Here is a 20,504-nt window from a genome sequence, read left to right as displayed (position 1 = left end):
GCGTGTGGAGGCTGTTCCTGGTCTTTGCTGCGATGTAAGAGAAGGAGTGTCCTCCATTTCTCCTTCGGTAGATGTGCGGTGTATGGGCAAGTGAAAGGGAGGCAGTGTGTAGTCTTTGACGGTTGGTGGAGGTTTAGGCAGTGGTTAACGGGGATGAGCAATGGAACATGTTTCTAGTATTAAATGTTTCACACCATCTTGTAGGGTAAAGCTAGTTATAGTCATGAAGTACATGACATCAGAGTTTTCACTCATCAATTATTGGGCACCTTGCATCCACAATGTATAAAATGAAAAGAGCGAACCTGGATAGCATGACTGCTAAGCTGTTAGGCTAGAGTAAGGGCTCTCTTTAGCTAACCCTTTGCCCTTACCACTAGGCACTCTCCCTCCTGAGCCATTCTGTGCTTTTCCCCTCAATATATCTGGAGTTTCCTAAATATCCGAACAGTTCTTCACACTCTCATGCATCGATCTTTGAATTATATTTGACTATCGCTGTAACAGTCTTAGTTTTAAGGATGGCCGGTGTGCAATTTACACACAATTTACAAAAGGCACATGTTATGCACTGAATTCATAAACATCTGTTTCTGAATTGCCAGGGGTTGCAGGTGAATTGGGAGTATCCGGAATTTAATCATCAAATGTTAAAAGATGGTCTTCTTTGCAATCTGCAGTTATGAGACAAAAACAATGATGGGGGCTACAAATCCATGCCATTTATGATGGCTACTTTAGTGGGCATGCCGTACGTACCCACAAAGTGGGTGAGCTTGTGTAAACTGGCACTGTAAAGGGAGATGCATGACAAATTTAAAATTGTGGTGTTCATTCTTAGCAAACAGGAGACACACAGAAGGTGGTGTGTGAAAAAAATCCTATTTGGTCAGAATTGATTGTGTAATTCTAGAGAGCTTGCCAATATCGCACTTTTTCAATAGCTTGGTAGAACACCATTCATTTCATCAATATGGTGGAGGCATGCACATTTACCTAACGAACAAACCCACAGAAATTAAGGAGTTAAACATTCCAGCCTGTACATTTTCATGCAAGCAAGCATATAGGAAAATGGCGAATATCCATAAACGCAGGAAATCATATTATTACTTTAATTGAAACAGCCGGAGGGGGAAAGCACTGCCAGTGCATCTGCCTTATCCAATAATATGAAATATGACTTATGTGATTGTTCAGGTTTTTGTATCACAGGGACAACACAATATCAGTCTGTACATGTGTATCTATCTATCTCCACACATATATATACGTGTGTTTAGAATATATAAATCTGACTTTGCACGTATATATCTATACATGTATATTTAGATATCAATATACTCATACATACAAAGTCAGATGTAAACATGTTAACCAAATTCTGATTTGCAATGAAAAGTAGTTGGACCAATTAATGTGTGTGGCATGGTGCAGTGTTTGCTTTTTCTAGATCATCTCCTGGTACGTTCAGCAGCTGTGATGCTCGGACACAAGGGAGAGCAGGAAACATAGCACTGTGGCAGGGTATCCAGGCACTTCCCAGGTGTGTGAGGCTAATCTCAAGAAGAGAGGCGCAGGTTCTAATATGAAGTGGGATGTCGTACCATGCTTTAGGAGCAATGTATGAGCAGGCTTGACCTATGGATCTGCTTCTGTGGATGATTGGGACATGTGCTAGTAAGTTTGGGTTGAATTTGCCGAGTTTAATCCCCGGGAATCATGTGGAATTACATTAAAATTTCACCAGGATCTGTGGAATTCCATGACAGGGTGGAGTGGCTATTTGGGGCAATTTTCTTAGTTCAAAAATTGGATGCAAGAAGGTATTTTGCCTTAGCAAATAGCACGGCCAAATACCACTCGGCGCTGAGCCATACTCTGCAGTGATTAAAGCTTTGAAAGCAATAGGAAAAAGAAAGAGCAATGGAGAGAAGAAACTGTTGTGTACTGAGAGAAATGCATAAATAGGAAGGGCAAAGAAAAGAAAAGAATGAGATGGGAGAGGACAGAAAAGGAAATATATTGGAATGAACGATTTAAAAAATGAGAAGGGACTGGAGAGGAAAAGAGAAAAAATGTGAAGGACAAAATTTAAGGAAGGAGGAGAATGGGATACGAGAGGTAGAAATAAGGTATGGAGAAATGAAGAGAGGAGATCTGAACATAGATTTAGTGTAGACAGAAATGTTTTTTTCTTTTTCTTTAGAGTTTATATAGCACGAACTTGACCCGAATCGGATATCAGAGCGCTTTACGTGAGCACCAGTTGCATTACATGAGGGGACTTTTTTTTAATGTTTTTTTTTGCTAGGCACGGGGAGATTAATTGATTTGCCCAGAATCACAGGATGTTCAGTGTCATTGCCGAGACTCTAACCCAGTTCCCCAGATTCGAGGTTGACCGCCCTAGCCGTTAGGCCAACTCCTCTCCCCAATGGAAATGGAGAGGGCAAAAAGAAAGAAATGGAGCTAAGCGTTGGAAGTGAGGTAGAAAGGTGAAAAAGGCAACAAAAAGATAAGGATAAGTGAGATGGAGGATGAGAAGGAGAGAGAGTGGAAGCATTTGAGGGAGGAGATAAAGTGGAAAGAAAGAAGGAGATGAGAAATGTAGATAGAAACTGAGAGATCTGAACCCACAGAGGTGCATTCGGTGCACTGGTGTTCAGAGGGATGAGGAGCACACTAAACAAATTATTGGTGTCTTTAGTACAGACCTTAATTGCAGGTGGACTTGCCTTTATGGAAATCCATAGGTTTTCCACAATGTGCTGGTATCTCTTAAATGCTCATAGAGTTGAAGCAGAGTCAGTCAAGTCTAGGAGACCCTTCCTACATATAACTTATTCTTCCCCAGCCCTGCCAGCATTTTAGAGACAGCAAATCACTCAGTGTCCACAAAGCCTACTGTAAAGTCACCGGTAGTGCTACAAACTAGTATAGAATACAAGTGCAAACAACATTCTTACCTCCAAACTTTGAGATGTGCCAGATCTCTCCATCAACTCACTTGGTATATTTCACATTCGTTCTTCAATAACTTTAGGAAAGTGACCACAAGACCTGCTAACACTTTCTGCATCGCTATCCCAGAGCTACAGACAGCTGGTAATGCTAGTCCACTTTGCGCTACTCCACTCTACTAGAAAAAACACAATCTTTACACCACTACTCTCTATGCCATTGTACTCTGTGGCACACTATGACACACCCCTCCACTCTGCGCCCCTCCACTCTATGCCACACCACTCTCTTCCACTCCGCTCTATGACACTTTACTCCATTGTATGCTATGCCACTCCACTCTACTCCACTCCACGCTACTCCACGACACTCTATAGCCCCTCCACTCTACGACACTCTGCTCCACTCTCTGCCACTCCAACAACATTCTATGCCACTCTACGCAACTCCCTCTATGCCTCTCCATGCACCTTTACTCCACTCCACTCTGACACATTACTACACTATCCTACTCAGTGCCACTCCACTCTACGACACTGTACTCCACTCAACTACAGTGTACAACACTCCCCTCTATGAAACTTCACTCGACTCTATACCACTCCACTCTACAACACTCTACTCCACTTTATGTCAACCCTCTCTATCTCAATCTACTCTATTCTACACCAGTGTACTCTACAACACTCTCCTCCACTCTACGCAACTCCCTCTACACCACTCCATGCCACTTTACTGCACTCTATTTCACTAAACCCCACTCCACTCTACAGCACTCTACTCTATGCCACTCCACAACACTCCTCTCCACTCTATGCCCCGTCACTTTACTCCCTCTACAACACTCTATGCCACTCCGCTTGACTCTATGATACACTACTCTTCGCCACTCCACTCTACGACACTCTATGCCACATCACAACACACGACTTCACTCTATGCCACTCTACAACACTCCACAACACCCTACTCCACTCCATGACTCTCCACTGTACTCTACTCTATGCTACTCTACTGTATGACAATCTACTACACTCCACGACACTCTACAACACTATATGCAACTCCCTCTGTGCAACTCCACACCATTATGCTCCACTCTACGCCACTCCACTCTACTCCACAACACTTTACTCCATTCTACAACACACTTTGCCACTCCGCTCAGTGACACACTACTCCAATCTATGACACTGTGCGACACTATTCCGCTGACGCCCATCTACTCTATGTTCTTCTACTCTACTCCCTTCATGACACTCCATGCCATTCCATGTTACACCACTCTATGCCACTCCATGTCACTACACTCTACTCCACCCCACTACACTCTAAGCCACAACACTATTCCACTCCACAACAGGACACTCCATTCCACTCCACTCTGCACCACTCCAGTCTAGCACACTCCATTCCATGCCACTCTCCCCTACGTCACTAACTTTTAGCCATGTTGAACAGCAGCCATGCTGGTGTACAATATGGCTAAACACATTGGCAAAGCCAATAGCTCCCACAGGCAATAGTGATTGGATTTGCCAATGCTTTTTTCTCTTTGCCACTAAATGTATCACAAACACTACTGCTGATGTCATGTGGATGCAGGCAGCAAAGGTGAAGTACTTCTACAGAGTGGTTGGCGGCTGAGGTATGGGCATTATGGCGGGGGGGGGGGGGGGCGCTATAGGTTTTGTTACGCCACTGCTTTAACTACCTTTGCTCCCAAGGTTGCCAGAGATTATGACGAAAGTGGCAGAAACAGAAAGTAAATAGAGATCCAAGAGCCATGTTTGAGTTCCACTCTTTGTCCTTACTGCAGAATCCTGGAACCAAATAGGTTTAGATAACCCTGCCTGGTCTTCAGGAGTCAAATGGGGTGTGAGATCCATGCACTGCCACAGTTACAGTGGTGAATCGACATCCTGGGGAGACCCTCTAGCTTATCTGCCCGCTGCCCACTCATCGTTGCCAAGCATCTTCGACCATGTGCAGCATCGTTTACTCACTGCTTCAGGAGTATTTCCAATGCTTGATTTGTCTTTTAATCAGTCTATGACTGTGTGTCTATTCTCGGGCTCATCATGAATACCTTTTACAGGTTGTTATGTATTTTCTTAATCTGTGTGTATCATTGTACTGATTTTTAAGAAACCATAACAATAAATGCATTACTACTACTACTCACTACCCCTAAATAACTAGACATCTAAACAGAGAACAGAAGCTGCCACTTACAAAGCGCTGTCTTGCAGTAAGCATAGAGCACACTAAAACAAAATACTAGCGGCAGAAAAGTATATAATAAACAAAAGCAACGCAAGAAAACAAAGATAATAAAATACAGCATGAACATAACCAAACAAGTTCATGCACATATCTATAATAACAACCACACATACCCAACCCTTGACCACAAATAGCTATCAAACCATAAACCATACACACTCACAATAGAACCACACCGTATTGTAACAAAAAATAAAAAATAACCATCCTCAACACCGCAGAACACAAAACAATCACACGGCGAAACAGCACCACACCATAATATGGCAGGTGGCTAAGCAGAGACAACCCCTCCTGCACAGAATTAAAGACCTCTGCTCTTGACACTATTTTTCAGACACAACCTATTTCTAAATTGCTTCTGGTGTGCCAGACGGCGAAGCAAAGGCATTAATTTCCCAAGAGCACAATTGTTGAGTAGAGCCAACGCCTGCAAATTAACACAGGAAAACTTTACATATGAAATCCATCTAAAAGTGCATTAGCAAAAAGCCGTGATATTTCAGCTGGAGGGCGGGTTGTCAACGGGAAGTGCATGTCTACAATAAATACCAGAACCACACAACTTCCACACGAACAAATACTCCAAGTACTGCATTTAATTCGAAGACCACTCCTCAGAATCACATCATTTCCCTTGCAACGAAAATGGCTCCGTCTAATTTAGTAGGTGAAAAGACTATCTGCGCATGGGCCCAATTGTGTAGCAAGAGTGAATAATGAAGACAGACTCCCACGAGAGCCTGGGAGCATTTCTCCATGATTGTGACTAGCGAGATGGATGGGTCTGCCCCTCTCACTATGGTAGTCACACAGTAAAGCGAAGGGCATCTCTCCCGGCTTACACACCACCACAACTTGAGTGACAAGGGAAAAGAGGGAAATCAATGCGCGTGGGCCTCGCGTTCAGTGACAGTCGCTGTACGCCGGAGCTCGTCTCTTGGGGATAGGACTGCGCTTAGTATTCTACCCACTGCATCCCAGAGCAGAAGGAACTCATCGCTTTCCATACATCCAATAACGAGATCAGATGGAGTTCTCCAAGACATCATGTGGCCGGGCTCTGAGACAGCACAGATCTCATGATCGGGGTCAGGTGCCCTGGACCCCAATGCCGTCTCGTGTCTGGACAGTGGAGCGTTAACTGGAATGGAATATGAAGTGCTCTAAACACCTCTGCCCCCGCACCATCTCTTCGCGACAGATGGTGCACGTGATTGCCTTGCTCCCCTGTCGCTGCATTTCTTCATCGCACAATTAGAATATTGCAAGGTCTCATGGAGCGAAATTGATGGCGACAGAAAAGTCATTAACTTGGAAGAGGTGTTGCATGCAGAGTGGCAGGGGGCTTGCGTCGGATTGGATGGGAGCCATTTGAATCTTTAGGTGGTGTGAAAGAGCCGCATAGAGGGGTAGCACAAGTGACACAACACTCACCGTCACTTGTCAACCTGAGAGATATAGATCGTATATCCAGATACAACGCTACGCTGACTAGACATATATTGACATTATTACTCAAGTAATATTTGCTTGCTAATGGGAGTTATTTGGAGAGCATCTACCATTGTCATTTCAAAAGATGCACTTCTGAAGATTGTAGATTTTGCACAAGGTAGAAGAAAAAGCCGCGGGTGGGATCTGCCAGAACATCCTCATTCTCATGCCTTCAAAGTTAGCGCACCCTGAATTTGCAAGAAAGACTGAAGAAATGCAGCCGGTGCCAGAGCTGTATCAAACATTTGTTCGGACTACTGTTGCTAAAGTGTAAGTCACGTCTGTGGCAGCTAGACCTTTTTTAAGAGCAAACAACATTGACAATGTCGATAGGTCTTGCTTATGCCTTGCAGTGTCTTTTGTGTCACTGCTGGGTCTAGGTAATCAATAAGTCATCATACATGCTCTCTGTCACTCACCAATGCACTCATTCAATCCATTCACCCATCCATTGACTCATTCTTATATTCACTCTATGACAAAAACACTATGAAACATACACAAACTCAAAAATATATGCTAAATAAATAAAAGAATAGAGGTAGAAAAAAGGAAATATGCTTCAATCCAAATATACGGAGCATATACTTGCAAAAACTAAGCTACACATAGCAGTGACTGTCCGCCTTGCAGTGGTATTGTACATAATCTATTGTTGTTTTGAAGCTACAACATGGCCGCCAAGTTTTGAACCGATTTGTTGGCCATCTTGGAATGGTAAAGCAATGATACACTATGAACAACAACATTCCATAATGGCCACCTGGTTTAGAGGGAATAACCACCTAGAATGTCAAACCTGGTAACCAACACCAACATCCTTCCATACAAAGCTAACCTGTGAGATTTAATATACAAAAATACCTCCATTCACAAAGACAATTCACCCTTAAAGACGTATTGACATTAACATATGTAGTGCATATTTAATAAATCAGGCCTACTGCCTATGATGTAACTTTTCATAAAAAACAGAACAGACCTATGACATCTGGCAAAACTTTTTCCAGCACACCAATCAGGCCAATAGTTTTTATTGTTGCCTTGTCATGTATCCAACTCAGATCTACTGTATTGGGATTCAGCTTTTCCATTGGGCAACCATCAGACGCACCATCATAAATGTACAATTGTATACAAAAATACAGCTGACAAAGCATGAAACTTTCTTTCCTATTAGGAAGCATCAGAGATTCTATCCCCACCTAAATTTTCTATATCCATGATTTGTCAGAGGGGATAACCAGCACCAAAACCCTTCCGTAATAGAGTAATCTGTGAGATTCCATGGAACAAAATGTCTCTCAAATTTAATCTAGCCTCCAGAAATCATCTATTTAAATATGCAGCAAACGCTCACACCCCAATCAACCCAAGAACTGTTCCAAATCCAGTACCATTATGCCCAAGTAGTTCCAACTGAGATTGAATAATGAAGCCAAATGCAGTGTTGCCCTAACCGCAGATATTACAGCAATCATCACTTGAAATGTCAAACCATACACCGGAAGGCAGGAACTATACTTCTTGCACACACTTGTCTTCATTCGGATAGCGTGCCTGCACTCCTTGGAGGGCTACAGCTTGCAAAGAACATTGACCTCACATCTCTGGTCATGTCACTGCTACACAGAATTACAAAACCCACATCTTCAACCCATGAGCACTACCTCTCACCCTGTGGTGCATGGTCGGCTAAGTGCTGCGAGATGCGTTCATTTGCAGAGCTGCTCTCTACAAAATGTCATATTGCACATCCAAGGACAGAATGGAGATCCTCTCTACAGAAGGAGCTACAAAGGTTATCACCGTGGCAACAGCCAATGATAGGCAGCAAGGGTGCAGCCTCCTCCTGCTTCCTTCGGCCATAAGGTGTGCCACGCACAGCAAACTTGTCCTGTAAATCATTTTCAATATGTAATGAGTGGTATCTTGTGTAGAATTGTGGAACATATTACTGTGTAGACTCCACCAGTGTTTATGTATGGTTGATGGGATGTTGTTGAGTCAGTGGGAGCTGGGACACCGGTGGGGTTGGAGCTGTGGATGGAGCCCTTTATATGGAGTAAACTCCTATCAACAAAGAACTCTTCCTCCTTCTCGTCATTGGTTTAGCATATAATCGTAATGGATTTCATTGTATTCCATGTCTTTGTCTATGTTTTTGGAGGTTGCCCACCACCCTTCAAGGCCATGAACATTTTAATAATGTATGAAGCAAAACGAGGCACCCAGGTTGAATGGGAGAAGCCGACTCATCAAATTGCCAGTGAAATCCGAAGGGACATTACACACCGCTAAATGCCCGATGCCAAGTTGAACCCTTGTCCCATGCTGAAGGGGGCCGTCCAATGTAGAGAAAAACAAACCGTCTTCTTTGGTGAGTCCGGCCAAGGACGTCATTTGGGGGTAGTCAGGGGTTGCAGTTGTGAGCTCTAGCTTGCTTCCTCCTATCCCTGGCACTTCCTTTGTGAATCTTGGACTCAGAGAAGACAAAAGGTTTCTCCCCTCTGAGGTCAGGGGTCACAAAGGAAGTGCCAAGAGTAGCAGGGAGCAAGCTAAAGGTCACAGCTGCGACCACTGACTTCCCCCAAATGACGTTGAGTCCCACATCTCTAAAAATTGCCAACAATAAGCATTCTAGAAAGTTCCTTTGTCTGATGATGGCAGAAGGGGCTTTGAGATGTGTTATGGCATAATTCACTGGATGGCCCTTTAACCCCTAAACAGACCATTATTTTTGCTGATGGGCAAGAAGTACAATATGTGCAAACAGCAAAAAGTGAAGATGGCTTTAGGAGCCTGGCACCCTTTTCAGTTCTTGAAGCTGCTGTCACAAGCTCTGCGACTGGCAGAAATGCAGCTCCAAGATGAGTAAAAGGGAAAACCAGGGGCATCATTGTCCATCCCTAGCTACCATTAATTGACGTCCATGAAGCTGCATTGCCATGGTATTACCCCTTTTTAGTCCGACAAAAGTCTCGTCAATAGGAACATGACATTCTAAACCAGAAATAACTAACATTGAAAGTCCACCAGGCCTTTTCATGTACTTTTCTGATTTTTGCTCATGTGGAGGTAGTTGGTTAAGGGCATTTTAGAGGTTTTTTGGTTTTTCTTTACAGTGCATATTTGAATTACTGTGTTTTTATGTCCCTCCATTTAAATTTTATACACAACTGGTTTTGCCTTTACCAAGTGATTAATATGTGGATTTAGTTGACTTGAAAAAAAACATGTTTTCTCTTTGACAAACCCTTGCCCATTTATTCCTTGTTTATGAAGAATTAAATGTAGATACTAAGTATGCTTCGCAGACATACCACCAACGCATTTCATCTTTCTCCCCGCCCTTTTTAGGTTGCGTCTAGGAGACAGCGTATGTGCAGTCTGTTGCAAGGCGTGATGAATCTTAACAAGAACATACCTGGTGCCTGGCCATTGCTTACCATTGGCTTTCCTTGTCACTCATTTGCGCCTCTGATTGTTAATCTTGTGTTTGTCCCTCCCATGGCACGTTGTCTCTTTACCATCACTTAGACTTGCTGGCATCTCTGATTCCATTGCTTGCTTTTCAAGCACTCATTGTTTTGCAATCCATGAGAATGCATGTGTTTTCAAGCTGTCTCCCTTATGTAATTCTTACCCCCTGCGTTGGTCTGTGTCATCCGCCCCCTCCCTGTTGCGCTCATCCATGTCCTTCTGCCATTGCCTCCCACACCCTCCATATGCATCCTTTTCGGTCCCGCCCTCCCCCTTGTTGCTAACGTGCCCATATCCCACCAATAGGTCACAATGGCGAGACCATTTTGTTTCACCAATGCTTGTTTTGGTTTATGGCCTATTGGTATTCAGTCTACACATAATAGTCTTATCGTTTTATGTAGGAGAATGATTGATGTTGTTCATGCTGCACTTTTTTGCTTTGGTGCCAGTTTGCATTTTTCGTGCCAAAACGCATGCCTAGGTGTGCTGCAATTCATCATCTGCCTAAAGCATCGATCGCTGTTCTGCACCAAACGTGGCTGACAAGCGAGTATTTGCAAACATCACTTTCACTTTGCCTCTGAATTAGCCCGCGTTCCACGACCTCTGCCTGTAGTGCGCTCTGCAAGAACTTTCGTTTCCAGTTGGACGCTAATTTTACATTTCCTTTTCTTTGCTGCTGTTCCACGCAGTTTTGTTGCAGTGCTTGCGCTCTGTGGCTCTTTTCAGTGTATTTCCCGTACAGTTTGCCGTTTCTTCTCTCTAAGGTGTCTCTGTGGCTGGTTGGTTGGCGTTATCTTGCTGCTTTGCTCGTTGGCCCATCAGCTTCCGCCAGTGTCCATTTATACGAAGTTGTGCCATCAGGCTTGAGACCGTAACAATGAGCATCAGGGCCGGACGGGCCATAGCGGGCACCTGGCATTTTCTCAGTGGGCCAGAAGGGTGGGGACCAGTTTTGGACCCGTGGAGGCCGGTTTTGTTACAGGAGGCTGGTTTTGCAGCAGTGATGCAATATAGGCCCTCTGTAACCACTAGCACCCACCGCCCCCGCTACCGGGGCCTGTCGGACAGATTGCCAGGGGAGGTTGCTGTTCCCAGTCCGGCTGTGGTGTGCATTCAGCTCTAAAATCTCTCTTCACTTCTTCCGCTCCAAAGTTGTCCTCACTTTCGTTTTGGCCATTGAGGAGTTCTCTCTTGCCAAAGCAGGGAAGAGGGTGTTCCCGATATTCATATAACCGGAAGTGAGGTACATGCTCGCTGTCATGGGAGTCTGGAACGTGCTGGCTAGGGTGGGAGAGGAAAGGTTGTGGCTGCTAAGACATGGAGCCTTCCTGTACATACATGTACACTATCAATCTTTCATAAAAATAAAAAAGCTGAGCTTCTATTGTAGCCAATTGTAAGCATGGACGTCGATTCACAAAATGCCAGGGGTGGCGGAACTGACATCATGTGACCTTTGACCCATGACCGACACAACAGGAAGTGACATCGTATGGCCCTTTAAACCGGTTACATAACTGGAAGCAGTATTGTGCAATCTTTTAGCAAAACTGTATCATTGTAAGCGCACGCATATAAGTGGATAGGAAATTACAACCAGAACAACTCGCTGCAGCTGGGATACATTAAAAACCTTAAACACACAAAGAATACCACAAACACAGCTAAAACCACTCCTACAGACGCGGCCAGTACCTGACAATATGCGGAAAAACAGGCCTTCTTAATTTTGCAGCTTTACATGGTATGAAGAGTTTGATTAAATATTCTACCAATGAGGCTGCAAGATGCCCAGTGGCATGTAACGTGAAAACACACATCATCTTTGACAGCTCATTACATACGACAGATTCGGACATGGCCTGGATGGTCTCTGGTAGCCGGTGCCAACTATCATAAGATGCAGCAGAGAAAAAGAGCCGCTTCCCCGGCCCAAAGCAAGGCTCGGGTGATTTGTTACAACTTGGACTAGACCAGGGGTCTCCAACCTTTTCTGCAGTGAGAGCTACTTCTGATCCGTGAAAATGATTGTGAGCTACTAAAGGCCAAGAAACTTGTGAATCGTTCCCTAAGTCTCTTCACGCGCAGCTTCATTGACAAGGGATAAACAGATACCCATTCAGTGTCTGCAATGCACAATATGTAACCAGAGAGCTTGGTATAAGTTCTGGCTTTCCTCTTCAACAAACTGCATACTCCTGACCTCTGCCATAACCAGCTAAGAAGACTACAACCATAAGAAACCATATGGACGTGCAGTGCTGTTCAAAACTGCAATCATACTAAAAACCATAACCTGCACATCTGTCTCTCACACCTTTTCATCCACCAAACTACTACGTTCCATAACTCGGTAATCGAACCTCGGTGGTCATCATGCACAACATGGAACACTTCCCACATAGGCTCACAAAATAAAGACAACACCTTTCCCACCACAAACCTTACACATGGATTGGCTTGCAGGGTAGTAAGCAGTATAAAGTAACACATGCTGCAATACAATTATTTTATTACATCAAACCTACTTTTTATACTTTATCACAGGACTAGACCTTGAAATGCCTGAGTTCAGGGTTTGCACTGTACAAATTCTCCCCTAACAGACCATAAATGTGTCCATCCATGTAATAATAACCTATTCCACATGTATGGTTCACATGACTTGCCACTTAGTTCATTATCATAGAATTGTCATCCAGGATGGTGGGAGTCCATGATTATTTCATGATTAAAAGCTAATGCTTCAAAAAATGCCTCTTAATCTTCAAATCCTGGTCAGTGGATCACATGACACTCACCAGAGTACTGAACATACAGCTGTATAAAAATATGCTTCCTATTCGAAACGAGGTGCATTTTTCTTGAACTCTCATAGCTCCACTTCCTGCCCATCAAATAATAAATGGACAGAAACAGTGTACATTGCTGCAAATAAGTATATTATTTTGCTTAAGGATTTCTGGTCCAGGGCGCGGAATCAAATTTTGTACTTTAAATCATATTTAAATTTAATTTGGTAAAATGTTTTCAACCAATTCACCAGCTTGATTATAAAAGTTGGTTCTTGAGCAATAAAATGGTCACTACAATATAACTGTGAACCTGGGATGCAGGAAATCCTTAATCCACTCCACATCATCTGATAATAAACTGCTCCATAACCATTCAGGAACAGAGTGTGATAATATACCAAAGACTAATTGTGATACTTATCAGTTAATAGAAAAAAAGAACATAGGGACTGGGTGGACCAATAGTGCAGGACAGGGATACAAAGAGTTTGAATGATAAAAAAAGTCTACGTTTATTTATTCTCTTCTCTAAATGTTTGGAAAGCCTGTGTGAAATTAATTGGTATCTAGGGTTTCCAGTAACCAATAGGCAAGTGTTTGCCTCTGTAAATGAAAAAGCTACCTTAGCAGAGAGGCCAAAGACAGAATGGGCATGGCACCAAAATACGTTTATAACTACCATAGCAGGTTTGATGCATGATTCGAAGAAATACACACTGCTTCAGGTGACTTTAAGTGCCAGATTCACATAAAATTTATATTCCAGGCATATGTTAAGACAAAAGCAATTTACACCTGGGAGCCTACATAAACCATGCATGGGTGAGTGATGCAAAAACTAGATGTAAATGTACTTTATGTGAATTTGATAAGCTGGAGGTGAGGTGGAAGAATCGGTTTTGTGTTTTACAAACAGGATTTTTACAGTAGCAGGAGGCCCTCGAAATAACGGTGCAAAACACACAACAGAACAGAAAGGTGGGGTCTGAGGGGTCCGGTCCAGACTGGATTACAGGAACAAAGATATGCTTAGGAAGGTTGGGTAGGAACATGCACACGAGAGAAGATGATAGCAATTTGTAAGGTGCATAGTTACTCTAAGAATGTACAGGCACGAGGCAGCATAGATCGGAAAGTGATCTGAATGCTACGCAGCACACTGTAGTGTACACATATTTCATCTGTATCACTGGGCGCCTTGCGCACGGTGCACAGTGTGGGTGGAATGTTTCTGAATGGCACAACAAATCATCAGTTTCCATGTTTGGATTCTGAAAATGAATTATTTCTAGCACGCCGTGCCAGCTGCAGGAACCTAAAGTTGTGGAGGGAATCTTTGAGCCATGTGTTAAAGCTGTAAAATTGACAAGCCCTGGTTCCCCTCATCTGCTTCTGCCGCCTTTCTATGTCTGGTTCACAGCAGCAGGTGGTGGTGTGATCTCTCACTGGAGGTGACATCTCCTGCCCCAGCCCCTTTCTCCCTGCGCTCTCCTATGTGGCCGAGGAAGGAGGTGGGAGGGAGGAGTGAGCCCAGCCAGACCCAGAGGCTGCTGCATCCCAGCAGAGAGGCGCTGCCTGCTCAATGAGAGCCAGGGGAGGCAGAACTGTCAAAGACTGGGTCTCTCTTCTCCACTGCACTAACAGACCTCGCACACCGCAGGACCGCCGTGAAGACAGCGGCGGACTCATTGCTCCTCAACTGCTGTTCAGGAATCACAACAGCTCGCCTTTCCCTCGTGCTCCGATTGGTATCATAAGAAAAGTGATTTGTTTGGCTAATTAAAAGTTTGCTTTATCTTGTAGCAAAGAGCCACGAAGCATCAAATCTGAGCTTGGGAAATTAATAAACGAGAACAAAGGGTATAATAAATAAAATATAGCGAGGGCACCCCACGCTGGGCAAAATGAAAAATGTTGACAGAAGACAATGTCAGATAAGACCCGTCACGTGTCAGGAGTAGGACGGATTGCGAAAAGGCACCCCGCGATCTCGAGCCAGAGAGGAATCTGGATTTTCTATTTCTCCTTGCGGAAAGTCACGTGGGGAGATAGTATGCTCAATCTTATTACCCGAAGAATAAGGCGGCAAAGCAGAGTTAAAAATGAACAATTTAGCTCAACAAGAGCTACATAACAGCCAAAGCCATTCGGAATGAATTCGGTCCAAATGTACATGCTTGAAGTACTGCTCATATTTTATTTATTTTAGATGACTCGAATAACGGCATGCACAGGCATCTATTGAAAAAAAATAAAGCTCCTCTTGCCCACATACCTGCTGTCTGTCTGGTTCTGCTTAAGGTGGCGGACACTGCATCTCCTGTATTTGAGCATGGAGATCCAATTATGCTTTCAAGGTTGCCGATCCGGCCGCAAAAGTGCACAGGATCATAGAAGGGAGACATGCAGGAAAAGGCGCGCATCGTGATTCTCCGAGGGCAGCAAACACTGCCCATGCGCTGGCTGACGTCACCACTTCACCCCGCCCCAGATAGGCTCAAATAGCAGCTGCTTCCTACGGCGGGAGAGAAGCAACTTCAAAAGACCTAAAAAACAAACAAAACGCCAATGATAGGCTACAAAAGTGGAAGTCAGATCGCGAGCTACTGACAGGGCACCTGCGAGCTACCGGTAGCTCGCGATCGACTGGTTGGAGACCAGACACCTCTGACTTAGAAATGGGCCAATAGTGACTCTGTGTGCACTGCTCTGTTTGACTGCACTACACAGCAAGGGCAATGCACAGCGCTCAACTCTGAGAACTGGTGCCATTCATTATGCAGAGCAGCACACAGGCATGGAGTACAAGTCTGCGAATTTAATTAGCAAGGACACACCCCCTCAGCACTGCACGGGTCTGATTCCACAGCATATGCAAAAATCGAAAGAGCCCCATTATTTCACACATTTACCCTTTGCAATCTTTAGTGCAATGAAAGTGCAGCTTCCTTGCAGTGTGCATGTAAAACGTTAAACCGGTCAGTTTCTCAAATGTTGCCAGAGCCTTCATATGGCTGCTGTCGAACTCCCTCAGCCCGGGGATAGGCATCCAGTTTCTTATATTTAGGGAAGAGGTGTGGCGCAGCGGCCAGGGCGGCTGACTCCAGAATCTGGGGATCATGGTTCGATCCCCGGCGCCAGATTAGCCCAGCACCATGTGACTCTGGGCAATAGCTCGCTTAATCTTCCCAACGGCCCCCAGCGCCTAGAGACCCTTACAGGTTCGCGCTTTACAAATGTGGATTAATAAATATTATTATTATATATGCACGCAAAACACAAACATGTTCCTTTTCATAGTTGTGTGTTCGATGACGTCACAGGGAGCTTAAAAAGAGTGTAACCCTTGAGACTGGGGTGGCTCGGAGATGCCAAGATGTGCACATGGTGCTTGGGGTCTGCACCAACCCCCAGTCGCATTTGCAATCCCACTACCCATTATAAAAACAGATTGGAAGTTTGCCTCTAACATGTGCCGCTTTGTGCCTCCGAGTTTAATCCCTGTGCTCCTGTCTGTGTTCCTCTTCCCTATGTTCCTTCTTACACAGCATACTATGTGATTATACGGTGCTCGGCAAAATGACTCCCTTCTTCGCCTGTTTTTGTAGCAGACAAGGCCAGCATGCATGCAAGAAGCATATGCATTGACACTACTCGCGTTATAATGTCATGCTTCATAAGCGCTTCAGTGCTTGCACGGCAGACCCCTCCCCTAACTCAGAGTAGGTCTTAGGAAGAAATGTAGCTAACAGCGCAGTAACAAAAGAGGAGCCCGAGCCGTTTCAACACTATGATTAACTAAGAACTTTGGGTCGCAAGCGGATTATCAGGGGTCGCAGCTGCGACCTCTAAATGATGCCCATTATTGTAAGTTAATAAAGTTTTAACTAGAGGGCAGAGGTGGCAGGCACGGCTTGCGTGTGGCGAGACGGGTGGAGCATGTGGGGGGTGCAATGTAAAAAAATATTTTTAAAATATAAACACCTTTCCCCAGGTCCCGCTTCCCTGCTCCTGCTCTCCTCTGTCGAACTCTAGGAACAGGAAGCACACCCAGGCTCCCCTGACCCATCACAAAGCTGCAATGCAGCGTTGTCATTGGTCTGAGCATCGTGGTTCGAAGCTCAACCAGGGAATGGGGGCCTGGGCATGTTCTCCAAGCAGGCTGTAATGCAGCCTGCGTGGAGATCAGGGAAAGTGCGAATGACTGTTTGGCCGGTCCCAGCAGGAACTGCCAAACAGTCATGTGCACCTAGGAGTGGACAAAACACTCCTCCCCTGCCCTTGCTATGAGAGCAGAGCGGCTCCGCCCACCCACAAAGCAGCAAGGAAACATAAAATGATAATATGTTACACATATGCAGAGGCACTCCTGTAATTAGTCCCAGTCTGTATGTAAGGCAGTAACCATCCTCAAATAAGAGAAGAAATCCAAAAAATGTTCCTTGTTTCTTTGAATGTGTCCTTTAGTTACATGTCACAGTCCGATCATGTGCAACGGCAGCCGACACGTGTTCAGTCCGAAAGGACTTTCTCAAGGCTAGCAATCGGAATGTACTATCCCTTCTGTCTATGCCGAACCGTGGCTCCAAATCTGAGAGTTTCAGATAATGGGCATATGGGTGTAAGTAAAAATACACGTGTAGTACAGAGTCTGTTCGTAATTGTACCCGATACCGTGGTTAACAAGTAGAAAAAACAAGCCTTGATATGCTGTGGCGGCGTGTTGTAGTGTTGGCACCGGGACGGAGATAGAGCGACCAGTCCTGCAGGCTTATCAAGGCATGTTTTTTCTACTTGTTAACCACGGTATCGGGTGCAATTACGAACAGACTCAGCACTACACGTGTGTTTTTACCTGCACCCATATGCCCATTATCTGAAATTCTCCGATTTGGAGCCACGGGGCCTGCAGGACTGGTGGCTCTATCTCCGTCCCGGTCCCAACACTGCAACACGCCGATGCTGCTTTTAAAAAAGCATATTTGCCATTTTGGTACCCCTATGGATGGGTTGGCAGCAGCCTACTATACCACTGCTTGCTTACCCAGGGCAAGATGTCCCTCAGGGGAAGATTTTCCTTTGCGAATCTGCTACCAATCTCTTTGAAGTTTCTGTGGTTTCAGTTGCAAAAACATTGATACATACGATTGCGACTCACAATAAGGAGGGGATGCCATTTTAACAATGGCGGCGCCTCCGCTAAGGCAGAGGAGCGTTCCGCATCAGAAAAAAAAATAATAATTACACTACGTATTAGCATTTTATTTTTCAGTACTGGCTCTGCAGCGGTTCTTTTAGGTGCGGGCTGGGCCGGGTTGCCCACAGAGCAGGGGAGGAGTGGTGGGCACTTTCTAAGTGCTCATGACGGTTTGGCCGGCCGTCTTGAGCAGGCCAAACAGGCATGCGCACTTAGCATGTCCTCCACCCAGCTGCATCACACAGCCGGGTGGTGAACATGCACAGGCTCCCACTACCTCTCTGAATGCCGAACCAGGTCGCTCTGACCAATCAGGACGTTGCTGTCATGCTGATGACAGCAGCGTCGTGATGGTTTCGGGGAGTCTGTGTGCTTCCTGCGTCGACTGAAAATGACGGAGTTGAGACGGTGGCCGGCAGACAAGTGAAATATTTTTTTCTGTTTTTTCCCTTTTTGTAACCCCCTTCCTGCTCACCACTAATGCACCGTAGCAGCCGCTACTTCATATTAATGCAATTCATAATGGTTCGCAAAAACCCATTTGTGAGTCCGAAAGACATTTCCAACTCCCAACTGTGGTTGATTGCATGGCCCAACGCGTTCAACAGCCGCAAAACCCTGCAAAATGGGCTAGCGCATTTGGCCCGTAATTAATTAATTAGGGAAAACGGTTTTACTCCTTTAAATGCACAAGATTGTAAATATTTTACAATTATGAAATACAATTCGCTTTTTATCAAATACCAGCTAGTGAAAAGTAAAGAAAGGGCCCGTGATCTGGAAAGCTAATGGATATCACGTGTGCCATCATTCAGTCGTGGAAATGAAACCTATCACCCCATCGAATACATAAAAGCCTCTCTTGGACAAACATGGTAAAAAGTGTACATTGATGACCTTTTACCGACTGCTCTCGCTCATTTGTTTCCATTCTCTCCAGTTCTCCTGTGGGTGCACATGTATCCCGCCTGTAAAACGACTGAAGAAGAAAGTTTACAAATAGCTCTGGACGTTTCACTGATGACAGAGCGCTCTGGGAGCGGCAAAGATCTCCCAACATCCAATCACGCGCACCGCCCTGGGGGCGCCGCACAAACACGCCCAGGTGCCCCTGCCTCTTGTAATGACCTTGTCTACTTCCTGTGAGCACACAAGACCCAACTGTGCAGAGAAATGAGTCCGGCAGGAGCGCAACGGGTGCCTGACACGGCGTCGGAATGGAGTGTCTCCGGAAAAGCATTGGCAAAGCAAACATTGCTCTCGGCCCCTTCCGCCTCCCCCATCTTTACTTGGCATAAGCCTCAACAGCCAGACACGCATCACAGCAAAATGAAAGGACGTGTTCTGGAAATGTGTCCGACAAACAATGGCCGCCCCTGGACTGCAGCTCGGAGCCTTATGTCCACATCAGGACACGGAGGGGGAGAGATGCGAATCTCTCGGCGCGCCGAGCGGCAAAAGAACAGTCCGTTCTTCCTGCTCGCAACGTCGGATCGTACTTTCTGCTGAGCTCGGTATCCTCTGAAAGATCTCAGAAAACCGAGAGCCGAAATATTTAAAGAGCCCCGGGAGGAATTGAAAGAGATGCTAAACTCCCCAGTGCTGGAGCTTGAAATATTGTATTCCTGGGCCTCACTACTGATGGAAGGTGCGTGAGGTCAGTTCGGAGCGGTCTAACGTGGCGTTGTAAGACGGAAGCTGATTGGTCGTCTGGGTGAGCTGTACTCTATGAGCCTACCTTGTGGCCACTGCATTAGTACTTATGCGAAAAAATCTTCCCTACCATGGCGGCAATGCAACTGTACCAGCACTTAATATGCGGGCTACCACCGCATAACCATTATTTAACAGTAAACACTGCTCTTAAGATTTTAGGGGGCAATACCAGCACTTCTCAAGTAATCTCCTACACTTTAAATGGACTAAACCAACACTTGTTTACTAAGCGTCGACACTTTTAAAGGACTATACCAGCACTTCTCAGCTAAGCTCATGCACTTCTAAAGGACTCTACCTTCACTTCTCCTTTGCTAATAGGCTTTTTATGGCCTTCTCAGTTTTGCCCATATGCTTTTTGGGACCTGCTCCAACTCTTTTCAGTTGAGCTACTGCACTTTGAATGAACAGTACCAGCACTTCTCAGCTTTGCTCACATGCTTTTTATGACCTGTAGCAACTCCTCTCAGCTGAACTCATGCACTTTTAAGGACTCTACCAGCACTTCTCAGCTTTGCCCATATGCTTTTTATGGCCTGTACGAACTCTTCTCAGCTGAG

At 45.0% G+C, this 20,504-nt stretch overlaps 1 protein-coding gene across 3 annotated transcripts in view; it reads right to left on the bottom strand.

The window, feature by feature from the left end:
* Window positions 1-20,504, bottom strand: part of LRP8 (LDL receptor related protein 8) — a 1,041,819-nt gene that overhangs the window by 658,825 nt on the left and 362,490 nt on the right. Inside the window, exon 1 of one of the 3 annotated variants that reach the window (XM_085602588.1) lies at window positions 15,307-15,490. The exons of the other annotated variants lie outside the window; for them this stretch is intronic. Coding sequence (XP_085458714.1) covers window positions 15,307-15,487 — 181 coding nt within the window. The 5' untranslated portion in view covers window positions 15,488-15,490. Of the gene's footprint in view, window positions 1-15,306; window positions 15,491-20,504 lie in introns of those variants that run through there. 3 annotated transcript variants of the gene reach the window in all.

The sequence above is a fragment of the Triturus cristatus genome, chromosome 4_2 (genome assembly GCF_964204655.1).
Source record: "Triturus cristatus chromosome 4_2, aTriCri1.1, whole genome shotgun sequence".
Taxonomy (NCBI): Eukaryota; Metazoa; Chordata; class Amphibia; order Caudata; family Salamandridae; genus Triturus; species Triturus cristatus.
This window is presented reverse-complemented; position numbering and strand designations above follow the sequence as displayed.